The 15,846-nt window shown below is 45.3% G+C and overlaps 2 protein-coding genes across 5 annotated transcripts; both read right to left on the bottom strand.

Moving 5' to 3' along the window:
- Positions 1-1,742: 1,742 nt before the first annotated feature.
- Positions 1,743-11,561, bottom strand: LOC117401253 (methyl-CpG-binding domain protein 3). Of its 4 annotated transcripts, none has more exons than XM_034912124.2 (7): positions 11,452-11,561; positions 6,471-6,630; positions 5,900-6,037; positions 5,454-5,544; positions 4,270-4,447; positions 3,905-4,057; positions 1,743-3,061 (listed from the first exon to the last, which is right to left on the bottom strand). In XM_034912124.2, the coding sequence occupies exons 1-6, from the start codon at positions 11,463-11,465 to the stop codon at positions 3,910-3,912; spliced, it is 729 nt and encodes a 242-aa protein (XP_034768015.1). In that variant the 5' UTR covers positions 11,466-11,561; the 3' UTR covers positions 1,743-3,061; positions 3,905-3,909. The 4 variants fall into 4 exon arrangements, with proteins under 4 accessions (XP_034768015.1, XP_034768013.1, XP_034768014.1 ...); XM_034912122.2 differs by lacking the exon at positions 11,452-11,561 and adding an exon at positions 10,874-10,969; XM_034912123.2 differs by lacking the exon at positions 11,452-11,561 and adding an exon at positions 8,298-8,459.
- Positions 11,562-12,401: 840 nt separating this feature from the next.
- Positions 12,402-14,932, bottom strand: LOC117401518 (cytochrome b-c1 complex subunit 10). The gene is made up of 3 exons (XM_059014303.1): positions 14,785-14,932; positions 13,512-13,651; positions 12,402-12,518 (listed from the first exon to the last, which is right to left on the bottom strand). Exons 1-2 carry the CDS (start codon positions 14,832-14,834, stop codon positions 13,531-13,533), a joined length of 171 nt encoding a protein of 56 aa, XP_058870286.1. The 5' UTR covers positions 14,835-14,932; the 3' UTR covers positions 12,402-12,518; positions 13,512-13,530.
- Positions 14,933-15,846: the final 914 nt, after the last annotated feature.

Consider the following 15,846-nt stretch of genomic DNA (forward strand, 5'->3'; position numbering starts at 1 on the left):
GCGAGGCCCAGTCGTTTTCTTTTTTTTAAAAAATTTGATTTATTTAATTATTTCATTAAACATTCAACAACGTCATGCGCTCTCCACACTTAAATAATATACATGTTTGTTTTTTTTAGTTTTTTTTTTAGTATTGTTATTTTACATATTGTAGAGATAGACGTGTTGCTGAAGACGTGTTGCAGAAACATTTAAAAAATAACATTAAGAAGATGTATTGTTCATTTGAAAATGTACGTGCCAGTGTTAGGTTTTGTATGTAGAGCAGCCCAAAGTGTGATTAACATATACATTATATGCATTATATCGCTGGAATATTAAATTAATCTGACCTTCATTCAGCCAGGGCCCGTTTCAACACTGCATGTCCAGTGTGCTGTGTTGTGCCTGGTGTTCAGTGCAATCGAAACCAGTTCAGATTTAATAACACTGGTTTAGATCAGGAACAAAAGACTGAATACTACTGGCCCGCTATAAATAGGTCTGGAGATGGCAGCTATCCTGCTATAGTTGTGCGTGTGATTCATTTGTTTATTGTAAAGGCTACTAAAAACAAGTTGTTGATTGTTTTTAGTTATGTGCAGGATTAATTGAAGCATGGTTTTCCTGATTTCCTTTGTTCACAGATTTCCAACGGGTGTAGTTACTACAGGGGTGTTTAAAAGACTCTAAGCAAGTGTATTGGCAATAATACATACAGCTTTGTTTTGTTTCCCTATGATCAACAAAAACTTTCTTATGTAAAAACGGTACTCTGATTTCAATTAAGGTACACAAGCTTTTGTGCTTGCATACGCAGCTAGTTTATCTGCTTTTGAGCCAAAATTAACCCGGTAGTTATTTTTATGAAATTAAAAACTCAAAATTATCCTTACTACAGTGTAAACTTACCCACCCCCACCCCAAACTAATGAAATCAGCATGTGGTCTGGGCCTAGCTGGCAAAGCACAAAGCACTGTGGTTGTGTGCGTGTGTATCCAGATGAAACTAATTGCTCCCTGCACCCCACACTTCCTCTTCTTGCAGACCTGGGTCCTGTAGTCAGTAGGCTCTCTGACCTCTGTGAACTCCGCTGCAGCACATCCTTGTGAAGTTCCCAGATGCTGATGCTGCAGTCCTGGAAGAAGCTAGGCCTCCACATCTGGAGCCAGCAGAGCCAGGTTATCAGACATTTCACAGCGAGCTGCTTCTTAGAGGCATGACACGGAACTATCTGTTTGTAGTTTGTGCATCGTCCTTAACAGGACCATGGAATGAAGCACCGCCACAGCACTGCGAAGAACTGTGCGACTGTGAAGACAATGAAAGAGAAAGAGCTTGTACACGTGGTCCATGCAAGACAGGGAAACAGGCTCTCCCATTGCAGGACCAGCACTTCAAGAGAAAGCATTGCTATTGCATAGAGGACAGGGTTAAAGCTAGTGATGGGTGGCTGCACAGATTTTAAAAAGACAAGATTTACTTAGCAGGGAAAAAAACTCAGCACGGATACAGCAGAGTTAGAACCGTTTCGTCACAAAATGCTTCAGTGTAACACTAAGGAAACACCGTGTTTGGGGCTATGAGAAGAATGCTATGTTTAAATAAACCTTTAGAGTACTATATATGCACATGTATTGATGTTTCTTAGTAAACTTGCGTTCATCCGAATGTTCATTCATACAAACTATTTCTACATCCCCCAAGCTGTTCAGATGACTGGGCTTCTGCTGTATTTAAACAAAGGAGTCAGACAAAGACAAGTTGTTATCAAAGTTTATATCCATATTTTAACTACAAAATTCAGCAATAGCAGGTTGCTGAGGTGGAATGGTTCCTAGCTTAGTTGTTTGGGCATGAATGAGGAAGGGAAGGGAGGGGGAACAGGGCACAGAGTTCGTAAGCAGGATGGGGCAGTGACTGGCACAGCTACAGCACCTGTGCCATCCCCGCTGCCAGTGCCAACAGGAGCAGAGCCCTCTGGAGCCGGGCGGTGTCACACTGTCCAGACACACAGCAGGCTGAGCCATGCCAGGTGTCGCTGCAAACCAAAAGCAGCCTTCCCCAGTCAACACTGTGCTTCTCATTAAGCCCACAATTTAGATATTTTTCTCGTACAAAAACAGTGCACATCTGCTTTGAAATATAAAGTAACTTTTACAGAAGAGACAATGGGGCCAGACTGACCGAGCCTTTACACCAGTGCAGTTAAAAGAAAGCACCAAAGAAAAAAAAAATATATATATATATATATTAAAATGACCAGCATGGAGTTATTTAAGTTTTCCAACACTGGAGCAAAGTTAATCTGACCCAGTGTGTCTCACAGAGCTCACAGTAGAAGCCAGAATGGTCTCAACCAAGCAAGTCAATGGGTCAGAAAGAGTCTTTATTTTTAAGCCTACTTTCCCCACCCTGGCTCAGTCAGCTCTCTGCCGATCAGCAGAGCGGACAGGGGTGTGGAGCAGCTCATATAATAACGCTGGTAGAACACAGCAACTTGTAAGTTATTTTTCTGTGTATTTAAAAAATTAAATTATAAAATAATAAAACCCACATTCTGGGTTCAAGTAAGGCGCTTGCTTGGGGAGTGACACGGCAGGGCAATCTTCCAGGCACCTCATTCAAATTCATTTCAAGGATGCCAATACGCAATTAAAACAAGGAGCTGGGGGTGTGTCTTAACATCACAGGTAAAACAAATCATCTTAATGATCATTGTGCGTCATTCCTCACACTTTCTAGTGAAAGCAATAAAAAGCAAGCATGTAAAAAACACAACAGGAAACACTACAGTAAAATCAATACCAGCGGCAAGTCCAGAAACCTGCTGATCTGTGTGGGTGTTGCATTTTAACTTTCTTTAAAAAACATAAAAAGATATTATTCATAACAATAATAATTCAAATTCGAAGAGAGTCTTGTGTTTTGTCGTCACGGCGAGCTTTGCCTGGAGCTCAGGATTCCCAAAGGTCCCTCCAAAAGGGCGACTATGTGCAGTGGACCAGGTGGGGCAGGATAGAGGGGTGATGTCCGGGTCGTTTTTCTGTTATTGTGCGACTTCTGAGGTGGGATCCAGCCCTTGGAGGAAAGGAAAGGGACAAGATTTTAGGGTGTGCTAAGTCACACTGCTTCTCAACTTCAAGCACCATCACTGCCTCCCCATCTTTAACCCTTTGCGGTCCATTGTCGGACCTGGTCCGACATTACAATTATTCCTATCAGGTCCATTGTCGGACCCTGTCCGACATCATTATAGAAACGCAAAAAACGGGTTTTAGTCGTTTTTTCTCCGGAAAAAGTCGAGAAAACCATTCAATGGCCGAGTGGGAACGACAGGAGCCGAGAGAAGTCGAAAAAAAAAAAAAAAAAAAAAAGGCGTCTCTCATGATTAGTCATACATGGCCCTGGTATCAGATAACGGGGCGTTCGTAAGTAAACAAGCTGGCTGCCTGTGAATCAGCGCACAGAGAACACGGACATTTGCAGAGCTTTTTTGAGATGTTATAGTAATAAAATAATGACTTGGATCGCATTATTGAGGAGTTTGGTGATAAAATGAGTGATCAGGAGATGATTGATCGGTATGTAAGACTATTATTATTATTATTATTATTATTATTTATTTCTTACGTAGGTGAAAGCTATAGCGAACGAATGGGTGGGGCGGGGCTGGAGATGCCTAGTGAGTGCTTTGTTGATATGCAGGGCCATTTAAACCCGTTTGACTGTGAAAAAAAACACTTTTAAACAGCGCGTCTAAAATCAACTGCGCATGTGAAAATAAATTAGACCTGGCGTGCCTGACGCGCATTTAATAAATGGACCGCAAAGGGTTAATCTATATTCTCTGAGCCACACTGCCTGCCCTCAACTTTTACCACAAGACCTCCAGTGCCTCTGTCCCCGTGTTCAGCTCCTCACCTTTGCTATACATCCTCCATATCCTCTGTCTCGTCCCCTTCTTCCTTCACAGCGTCCCCATCACATGATGCCTCTTCCACATGAGCCAGCATGTCCGCCATTAGTGCTTCCTCCAGCTTCTTCCGCACGTTGTACACCAGCTCTTCCTGTTTCCTGCGCAAGATGAACACGCACCATTGCGAAAATTACTGTGTGTGCAGAACAGTTCTCAAACTAAAAATACTTACAATACCTATTCATTACTCAGGCAGAGGGGGAAAAAAAACATTGAATGCATTAATACTAAAGCCATTTGAGAATGCACTGGCTGCTGCAAACAGGCATACACTATGCAAGCTGCACCAGGGCAGCGTGTGTTTCCCTACCGGATGTCCTCGTCGGTCACCATGAAGGCCTTGCAGAGCGGCTGGGTCGTGTTGAGCCACACGCCGGGGTTCTTCTCCACAGCGGCAGAGAGCTGTCCCGTGATGGGCGCGGTGCTGGTGTGGAGCGCACTGGCGATGGCAGAGAGGAGGGTCTCATCGGTGCAGCCTGGGCCCACACCTGCAGGGGGGGGGGGGGGGCAGACACAACAGCACCACGTCACTGACACCAGCTCGGAGCTGCAGCCACTCCCCTTTCTTATACTACAACTTGGAATGTTTGTACCAATCAATTAATCAGTTAACCCTTTGCGGTCCATTGTCGGACTGGGTCCGACATTGCAATTATTCCTCACAGGTCCTTTGTCGGACTGGGTCCGACATCATTATAGCAACGCAATAAACGGGTGTTTAGTCGTTTTTTCTCCGGAAAAAGCCGAGAAAACCATTCAATTGCCGAGTGGTAGCGACAGGAGCCGAGACAAGTCGGAAAAAAAAAAAAGGCGTATTTCATGAATAGTCATACATGGTATCAGGTATCAGATAATGGGCGTCCATAATAAACAAGCTGGCTAAGTGCGTCAGCGCACTGAGACTATCATGGACATTTGCAGAGCTTTTTTCAGATGTTATAGTAATAAAATAATGACTTGGATCGCATTATTGAAGAGTTTGGTGATAAAACGAGTGATCTGGAGATGATCGATCGGTATGTACGACTATTATTATTATTATTATTTATTTCTTACACAGCTGAACGCTATAGCAAACAAAAGGCTGGGGAGGGGCTGGAGATGCCTAGTGTGTGCTTTGTTGATATGCAGGGCCATTTAAACCCGTTTGACTGTGAAAAAAAATACTTTTAAACAGCGCGTATAAAATTAACTGCGCGTGTGAAAATTAATTAGACCTGGCGTGCCTGACGCGCGATTAATAAATGGACCGCAAAGGGTTAATCAATAACCATGCAGCAGGACTTTGGTTAACGATGACAACAGCTACGGATCACTCAAGCTCCAGTGGACCAAAGGGTATCTGCACAACCCCTTTCCCTCAGTTTTTCTGTATAATCAAGCACAGAGGAAACACCTCCCCAGATTTTGATCAACTGGAGCTGGATTGGCCCGTGTGTGTGCGTGCGTGCGTGCGCGTGTAGCAGACGACATGGGGTTCGTGGTTCTTTTCACCTTGCAGCCCCTTGGGCAGCTCCATGGTCTTCACCAGCTCCTCTGCAATGTCGAACGCGTTGAGGCCATTCAGCTTCTTCTCCCAGAACAGCTGCACAGGAAGAGGAGGGGGGTTATTAACATGATAAATACAATGCAGCAACTTTTAAAACCCTTTTTTTGTTTTTCTATAATTCTACTTTATAAAAAGGTCGAATGGCAATGCCCCACTTTGATATTGCTATAAAACACAGTGGAACCTCACAGTTAAACACATGAGGAATGCAGGGTATTCTGCCCCTTCGCGTCTCTTACAGCAGACGGGAGCTTCGTTTGAACACTTGTAAGAGTGGGTTCTACTATATTAGAAGCAGCCATCACTGGAGCTGAACCAGCTAGCAGGACTCGTATCCAAGAGCCATCAGTACCAAGACTGTTTCGAGTCAGAACCACAGCGGACCCTTTACCTGCCGGGGCTGGTCGATGGCTTTCTGTGGGTCCGTCTTCACCTTGTTGCTGGGATGGTTCGTCACCTTGGTAACCGGCTGTTTGAAGATGGAGGCCGTCTGTCTGACTGGGAGGGACGTGTTCAGATCGGGTTTACCCTGCAGCGAAAAAACAAGATATTTCAAACCACAGCAAACCACAGGGCTACAGAGACGGGCTTTTACAAATCAACATTTAGATTAGACAAACATTTGGTCAAGACATTCTTCTACAACACTAGAACACAAAGGTATTTTACTCCTGAAGTACTACTGTATATCTCCTGACTGGGTGTGTAAAGTTATGGATGAACTTTCCTAGGGAAGTCAGGTTATAACTTTTGGTGCTTGTAATAATTACAATTAGGTGTCTGTATGCAAGTAAATACACACACCTGGATGGTCTCGAGGCACCTAAAGGTTAATCTCAATCATCCTGGGGCTGAAAAAACTTCATTTGGCTCCACAGATTACTAACAGATCCTATACTGCTACAGCGCTACAGTGCTCAGAACAGAAGGCTAGTCCTGGACCCCTGCCCCCTTGCTCTTGCCTTAGCCTGGTTGTTGGCGTCGTAGCGCAGGCGCTGCCGGTTCTTGTTCAGTTTGCTCATCAGCATCTTGCCGGTGCGGAAGTCGAAGGAGCTCAGGTCCATGGAGTTGCCAAGGTAGCGGGCCAGCTGCGGCTTGCTCCGGAACTTCTTTCCACTGGGGCTGCGGGCGAGAAACACAGGGAACCGTTACAGGACTGGGGAGGAACCCTTACAGAAACAAGAGAGGACGAGAGACCAGGTCAGAAAACACAAGAGAGAACAAGAGACCAGGTCAGAAAACACAAGAGGGGACGAGAGACCAGGTCAGAAAACACAAGAGAGAACGAGAGACCAGGTCAGAAAACACAAGAGAGGACGAGAGACCAGGTCAGAAAACACAAGAGAGGACGAGAGACCAGGTCAGAAAACACAAGAGAGAACGAGAGACCAGGTCAGAAAACACAAGAGACGACGAGAGACCAGGTCAGAAAACACAAGAGGGGACGAGAGACCAGGTCAGAAAACACAAGAGAGAACGAGAGACCAGGTCAGAAAACACAAGAGACGACGAGAGAGCAGGTCAGAAAACACAAGAGAAGACGAGAGAGCAGGTCAGAAAACACAAGAGAGAACAAGAGACCAGGTCAGAAAACACAAGAGAGGACGAGAGACCAGGTCAGAAAACACAAGAGAGGACGAGAGACCAGGTCAGAAAACACAAGAGAGCGGGACAGACTGGGTTGGGAAAACGGCAGCATATGGGGGTTGGGTCTGACTGAAATATTAAATAAATAAATAATAAAACAGAGGGCTATCACTACAAAACTTCAACAGCAAAGGACTATGGTCATTAAGCATTAGTGTCCCTTCAAAACGCATAGGGCTCCAGAGTACTGACACAGACAGGCACCCTGAACACTGTTAGAGAGACAAGAGCTTAGTAGAGTGGAAGCCAACACTAGAAAGGCATCATGAACTTCAATATCCCTGAACTACATTAGCAACACATCGTCACTGAGCTGGATCCATAAGAGTAGCGAGTTCAACACCTTGGCAAATGCGTTGCAACTTCAATAAGTAAAGAGGCAAAAGAGCAATATTGAACAGATTGCAAGTAGACATTATTATTAGCTGTGCCTGGTTCCACTCTCCATGCCCCAGTCCACTGTGCACAGAAGCAGCAAGCTACACAACACCCGGACCTCGGGTGCACTAAACTGCTTCTTAAAAAGGTACACATAACACATGCATGCATATCACGAGCACCACCCACTTACTATTCACGAATATTTATATTTAATAAATAAGGCCAAGTGTTTTATTAATGGGTATATTACACTATACAATGCGCATGCAAACTTTAATAACTACTACAGTACCTCTGAACGACTGGCAACTAGTTCGGTCGAGCACTCCGCATCTCCGCCACTTTCCTTCAATAATACTAACTACAGACTGCAGACTGTAGCAATGGTATAGAAGCATTCACCCCGCCTCCTCCCACGCTTTTGCCTGTGACGGTTTGCTGACAATAGAGAACCCTGTCGTGTCGCTCACTCAGCTACCCCTGTCTGTCTGCCTGCCTGCCTGCCTGCCTGCCTGTGCAGCGGTGGATCGCCCACCCCCCTTACCGACCCAAACTTTGCAAGCTAACCCCGGCTTCGAGTGGCCCCGATGTCGCGCTGCTACCGCCACCCCCCTCGCCCGCCTCCATGATGGTATCTACACAATGCCCCCTTCCTCGCTCAGTACCTATAGTAATAGACATCGCTCTTGCCCGCTGACAAACCCGACTTTCTGGTCACTTCTTCCCTTTTCCAGCCCTGGGGGAGAGCCGAGCACTCCCACCTTTTCCTCTCCATGTTCTCCCGTTTATATCCTTGCGTGGAGAGGATTCTTTTGGTAACGAAAGGCGGCTTTATGCTATCTTTTTGTTCATTGATTCGCTGTGTGTCTCTCTCCTCCTCTCCCTCTCCGGCTCGCCGCTTTGTCGCTTTCGAAATCCATCCGCCGCCGCGACGCGGTTTTACTCGCAACAACTGGGGGAGCCGCAGCACTCCTCTCCGACGCGAGAGGCGCGCAAGGGTTATGAACAACTAGTCCCTCTATAATAATAATACCTAGTTTACATTTTAAAAGCGCTTCTTTGTTTTTTTTTGCGTTTCCAAACATTTTAAGGTAAACCAGATATCTTCTTACATACACAATATGTAACCCGAACATTAACGCAAACAATAATCGTTTGTTTGAACTTCGTCTTCTTGTGTAATTATAATCTTTATTTTTATATAGCGCCTTTCATAGTGGACCACCATCACAAAGCGCTTTACAAAATACTAGACTAGGAATATACAGGACTGTGTGTCACTTTAATATGAGGAGTATACAGCACTGTGTGTCACTTTAATATGAGGAGTATACAGGACTGTGTGTCACTTTAATATGAGGAGTATACAGCACTGTGTGTCACTTTAATATGAGGAGTATACAGCACTGTGTGTCACTTTAATATGAGGAGTATACAGGACTGTGTGTCACTTTAATATGAGGAGTATACAGCACTGTGTGTCACTTTAATATGAGGAGTATACAGGACTGTGTGTCACTTTAATATGAGGAGTATACAGCACTGTGTGTCACTTTAATATGAGGAGTATACAGCACTGTGTGTCACTTTAATATGAGGAGTATACAGCACTGTGTGTCACTTTAATATGAGGAGTATACAGGACTGTGTGTCACTTTAATATGAGGAGTATACAGCACTGTGTGTCACTTTAATATGAGGAGTATACAGGACTGTGTGTCACTTTAATATGATGAGTATACAGGACTGTGTGTCACTTTAATATGAGGAGTATACAGGACTGTGTGTCACTTTAATATGAGGAGTATACAGGACTGTGTGTCACTTTAATATGAGGAGTATACAGCACTGTGTGTCACTTTAATATGATGAGTATACAGGACTGTGTGTCACTTTAATATGATGAGTATACAGCACTGTGTGTCACTTTAATATGATGAGTATACAGACAACAGCACCTCCAGGAAAATACACATTTAAGAAATACTAATAGTAATATAAAAGAACGTTATTTGGGACCCTTCGCGTCCTGTGATTTGAAAGGCGCGGGCTGCTCCTGTCAAACACCCCGCACTCCCCCACTCTGAACACACAGGCCAGCACACATGCATTCCCTTCACAGTTACTCTTTTATTTATTTATTTTTGCTCACTGCGGACACTTAAACGGCTCTTATGTTCAGCACGGGATTATGGGTCACAGCCTTCTTAAATACAGATTTTAAAAAGTGATAAATAAACCCGCTGAGGTTCCTTTAGACCCTACTTCAAAAATATAATTCATGAGCTACAGCAGTTGAAAGACTCGTTTTTAATCTCAGTCCACTAGCTGCTGAGATGTGTATTCCGCAGGTACAGTGATATTCACTCGACGCTATTTCACGAAGTCAGCAGATGGCTCTCTCAGCAGGCATTGGGACCGTGTGCAACTGAAGCGTCGCCGGTTTAACATGCACAGAATACATTTCATGCATTTTATAAATACATACATAAATAAAAAGTATATATTTGAATAAGTAACACAGAGAGAAGTGTTGCTCTTAACGTAAACGGGTTTTAATGACACAAACTAAAGCGGTGCTGCAGTATAGGTGACACTGCTGCAGATCTGCAGAGGTTCGCTTCGCTTTGTGACAGTCCCATCACTCCGGGTTATATCAGAATGCATTATGTGCAACATTAGCAAGAACAGGATACAGTGATAACTGCACGAAACGAAACCACCCGCACGTGCGAACGCCAGGAACTCGACTGTAACGCGCACTGTAATGTAAAGGGTTTAACTCGAGGCATCAACAGTCACATGAGGTTCGTGAGCGTAGTGCACAGACAGGAAACGTCATTCTTGTTTTGAAGAGCCATGTATGTTTTAAATAAAAACGGTCCATTGTAATCAATGCGATCTACTTTAATATATATGAATTATTTTAAAAAAAAAACATTTAACAAGAAGAATCAATCAATCATCCGCGGATGAAAAAACAAACACTACACATTTATGTATATATATATATATAAAATAAAATAAAGAACATAAGAAAATATTGCCTAAAACGCACACACTGCATACTGCATGCGGTGTCTTTGTCGTTTGTTTTTTTTTAAACAAGATTTCAATAAAAAAAATAAAATTAAAATGAAGTCCAGCATGCAAGCACAAAAACAAAGCGCAGCGGTTGTTGACACAAAGCGCTCCAAAGTGCGTGGCTTTGAGAAGGACCGGCTATGCGCTGAAACTCCCACCCGGGGCTCACACCGCTCAGCACCTCCACGAGCCTTTTCATTTCAACAGCACACGTCATTTAGTTTCGAACACAATGCGAACGAGACCAACTTACTTCTCCCGCTGCTGCATCTTCGGCTCCCAGTGCAGAAACTGCACAGACCGGCGGAAAGAAAGAACGAGCGAGCGAGCGAGCGCAGGAAAGAAAGTGTAACGATTTCCCAAAACAAAAAAAGAAAGTAACGAAATCTAGTCGGAGATTTACACTCCGGTAATGAGAAGCAAAAAAAAACAAAGGGAAGCGCAATTCACAGCGCACCAACGCTGTTCCTATTCCGAGTCTCCTGTCAAACGGTGCGTGTTGTGTATGTGTATACACACGGTGAATAGACTGATCGCTCTGCTCTCTCTATGCAATCCGCTTGCTAACAGCCGGCAGTCTAGCAGGAGAGCGCTGTAAATACTGTAACACACCGCCAGTCTGCTTTTAAAATCTCCATCAATGAAACTGCAGCTTCGTTTTTGAACCCCCCCTGCTTTTCCTCCCTCTCTCCTCTCCCAGCGCCACTATAACCACGCTCACGCACGCTGGTGAGAAACCTGCGCTGTTGATACAGGCTGTGACTGCAGGGAAGAGCGCCTCGACAGTGTATTATAAAGTGTCTCCTTTCACCGAGTCCCCGCTAGACTTACTGTTTCGTGTCCATCTCGCATCCTTTCTCCCTTTCCCCGATCTGAGTGTGTTTCAAGCCTCCTCACCCCTCTCCCTTTCACTCGCTCCCTCCCCCACCCGCTCCGGTCAATGCATGAATGGAGCATCATCACGCAGAACTTGATTAGCCGGAATCCCTGCGCCACAATGACAAATAGTCCCAGATTAAGACAGACGCCTGAATGAGGGAGGCTTGGAGGCCAGCGGGCGGGCACACAAAACCGAACAGTAATGCGGGGATTTACTTAAACATGACAGAGACAGACAACTGGAAAAACTGGGACTTTCCAACAAAACGGCCCTCTCAAGAGTTCAGTATAGACGCTTCATTCATACGGATTATTAGCAGGGCGTTTGATAACGTTGCAGCTGCGCCAGTTCGGGTAATGCAATCCAGCGTCCCTCAGTCCCCTCCGCATGCAGGGCTACAGCACACACTGCTAGGTAATGTTACGGCTGATTGCACTGTAAGATCGCGGTTTCAGACCCCCTTCCCAAGCGGGGTGCACACACATTTACAACACGTGGAGACAAAGACAGTCAGGTCGTGATATTTTGATAAAGACTCCAAGTGCCATAAACCCATTACCACACAAAAAGCAACCCACTGCGCCAGCAACTAAAATCAGGACCAATTTACCCATCGATTTTACACAACTGTCTTTGAGGGGTACACGCTCCAACCCGGTATTTGCTTTAGATTGCCGTTTCCATTTCACAGACTCCACATTACAACCTTCATATACAAGAAGCATAACTACATATTAATATTACATATAAAACACAGAGAAGTCACACTGCTCTGGAATACAGAAACAAACGGAAGCCTTCCTGCCCACACACACACGCACGCACGCACGCACGCACACGCACGCACGCACGCACACACACATCACCTGAATAACCAAGGAAAAGCAAAGCAAAAAACATCTGCAGATGAAAGTTTTATTTTATTGATCACATAAATAACAAAAACAAAAATAATCCTCATCGCTCTGCAGTCCTGCACGTCAGTGAACTCCAGCGCGGGGTCCCCTCCGGCACTGACCTGTAGGAGAGAGCAGAGCGGGTCAGGGGCAGCAGGGAACCTCACAGGAGAGAGACAGAGAACTTTCTATTATTTTTTTTATTTTTTTTTTTTATTTAGTAGTCACCAATTATTTTGGTATTTTCTCCCACTGACTCGGGAGCGGCAAAGACGAACACGTGTGCCGTCAGCAGACCGCTTCTTTTCACACTGCAGACTCACCATGCAGCCACCTCAGAGCTACAGCTTCGGAGGACAACGCAGCTCTGGGCAGCTTACAGGCAAGCCCACAAGCGCCCGGCCAGACCACAGGGGGCGCTGGTGCGCAGTGAGCGGAGAACACCCTGGCCGACCTAAGCCCCCCCCCCAGCCTTTTCGCTGGTTCCTGAGCAGCAACGATTCAGACGGTAGATCTGTGCAGAGGCAGGTCTTGTAACTTCCACCAGCCCTGCTCCATGCAGTCCTCGGTTTCAGAACTTGTTTGGTTACATTATTGAAGAGAGCAGGTGGGTGGCAGGAGTTTGAACAAACAGGCCCCTGGTAAATCTGCTCTGAATGACCTGATCTCACGTCTCATCACAGCACTGACAGGCCACACCTGATAGGAGTGATTCATGCAGCTAACTCCTAATCATACCAATAATATACTTCATTGAGGGGAGTTCTGAACCCCAGGACTGGGTGCAGCAGCAGGGCTAGTGCGAGTTTCTAACCCTGCTCAAACGCCTGATCATTTCAATAATATACTTCATTGAGGGGAGTTGTGAACCCAGGACTGGGTGCAGCAGCAGGGCTAGTGCGAGTTTCTAACCCTGCTCAAACGCCTGATCATTTCAATAATATACTTCATTGAGGGGAGTTGTGAACCCCAGGACTGGGTGCAGCTGGGTCTGTGCTGGTTTCAAGCCATGCAGATGTTCTCTGCATAGCGCCCGAGCAGAGTGTGGTGCTGGAAGCGTCAACAGCAGCTTTATACAGGAGACAGCGTGAGGTCTGAGGCTTCATCACACCCACCGCTGTAGCATCGCCATGGCTACTCGTCCTTCTTGAACTTGCCGTTGATGTAGGGCACGTAGTCGAGAATCACCCGCCAGTCAGTGGCATAGACCAGCGTGACCCCGCCCACCGCACCCCAGGCAGACAGCGTGGGGAGCCTGAGAGAGAGAGAGAGAGAGAGTCAGTCTCCTCATGGAGGGGGAGCCATCACACTTCATACACCCACACTGCCACTAGTTAAATACAATCATAAATCACAGTAGAATTTCTTGACTAGCATTTCAATTCTTTATCAAACAAAACAATGTTTTATAGCGTTTCTATAACTTTGATGTTACTTGGAGTAAAACTGCAGGGGTCGGTTTCCATGCCCCCCACCCTCCTCTGAAAATGCAGCTAAACCCTAGACTGGCAAATGAAAGACAGACTCATTGTTTGCAGCATTATCACCCCCCCAAAAATAATTGGTGATTACTAAATACAAAAAATAAAACTTCAAAAGATTTCACTTTAAATGTGGTTTGAACACATTTGCGGAATCCTCGCTCAAATCCACTGTTCCCCGGTGCCTGCGGACTGCACCCCCCGAGATTATTATTATTATTATTATTATTATTTATTTCTTAGCAGACGCCCTTATCCAGGGCGACTTACAATTGCAAGCAAATACAAATACATTCAAGTGTTACAATATAAGTCATACAATAAGAACAAGAAATACAATAATTCTCAAAGATTACAGAGCTCAAGGCTCAGCGCGGTTAATCGAGCTTTAAACTCGCGAGGATCTCCCAGGAACATGGCAGCCCCGGAGCCAGCGATTCGGGATTCGGTACCTCCCAGTGCGTGTAAACACAAGTCCCTTTGCACAATCCGAGTTATAATACACGGGAAACACAAATCAAACGCAACATCGACGCTGCTTTTGTGACACAGGTTTAAAATCAAAGGCTGTAAATGATGCGGGTTGAAAGAAAGGTCGAGACAAGGACTGCTGGCGTTGCCCTGTGAAGCGAGTACGGTTACTGTACCAGAGGTGGAGTTTCAGCACCGGCTATTCCCCCAAAGACAGTCACACACAGAGACTTCAAGCGGCGGCTTCATGTTCTGATTTATTCATTATGGGTCTCTTACAGCACACCGCTCTGGATACCAAACGACATTGACACGACACGCCGTGTCTATAAATCACCATAATCTCAAACGCTGAACTCCCGCTTTCCGGGACTACAGACTAAACCCCCCTCGTCGAACTGGACTCGCCAGTTGGAGCTCGGCTCGGTTCTCTTACCAGGTCTTAGCAAGCTGCACGTATCTCGGTCCGATCAGTTTCGCTAACATCGTCTTTCCCGTCTTTCTCTGACCTCCCGTCGACACATGCGCAGGGCTTAAATTGTTGCGTCAGGACCCCACACAGTCATTCGGTCGCCCGACGCAGAGCCTGTATAAAAACTTTATTTACATGTTTATTATTTGTCTGGTCGTGCGAGTTAGTATTTTATTGGGTTGGTTGTTATTTATTCCCCTTTCTATCTAACTGCTGTCGCTAAATGCCCGAGTTTTAGACATGCGGTTGTTCGGACAAAATATACGGGTTGGCGGGGGGGGGGGGGGGGGTCCTCATTTAGTTTTTCAACAACTTTATTGAACATCAGAACAACCAAACGTTCGTGTACGAGACAAGCTTCTTGTTTTGCTTGTGAAAGAAAGGGGGCGCTGTCTGTGTATTCGCAACTAACCTCCAAAAACACACTGAGCGCCCTCTGGTGGAGTAAGAAAACAAAGCTCTTATTCAGGGCGAATGGGTTCTGTTTTTATTTGTATTTATTTAAACATAATACGTGTATTAGTACGTGCAGTCCTTGGTCTAAGGGGATATATACACACACACACACACACGTATGTACTGTAAATGCAATGGCAAATTAATGCACACCTACACTTTTCATAAACCCAAAGGAGTGAGGTGTGATCCGGACTGCAAAGGGATTCAGGATCTCGGCAGATGCAACAGACGTGTGATTACTGCCTCCTGCTGGTTACAGCATTCCACGACACTCAAAAGCCTGTTCATACAGGAGAGGTGGCTTTAACTACCACTTTAACTGCTGCCAAATCTGTGTTTATGGAGTAGGACATTTTTGTAATCATGCAGAGGGAGGGTGATGGGCTACAAACCACTTACAAGAGAGCCTCCTTCAGGCTCCAGTCCTGTGCTATACAGCCAGAACGATTGAGCAGCCTAGACATGCAAATTCTGTATTATTAGCATTTCCTTTTTTGTAACCAGTCATTATGGGCACGAGATGTATTAACATCCACAGGGTTCTAACTTTCAAGCAGCAGCAGCAGG

Source organism: Acipenser ruthenus, chromosome 47 (assembly GCF_902713425.1).
Source record: "Acipenser ruthenus chromosome 47, fAciRut3.2 maternal haplotype, whole genome shotgun sequence".
Classification (NCBI taxonomy): domain Eukaryota; kingdom Metazoa; phylum Chordata; class Actinopteri; order Acipenseriformes; family Acipenseridae; genus Acipenser; species Acipenser ruthenus.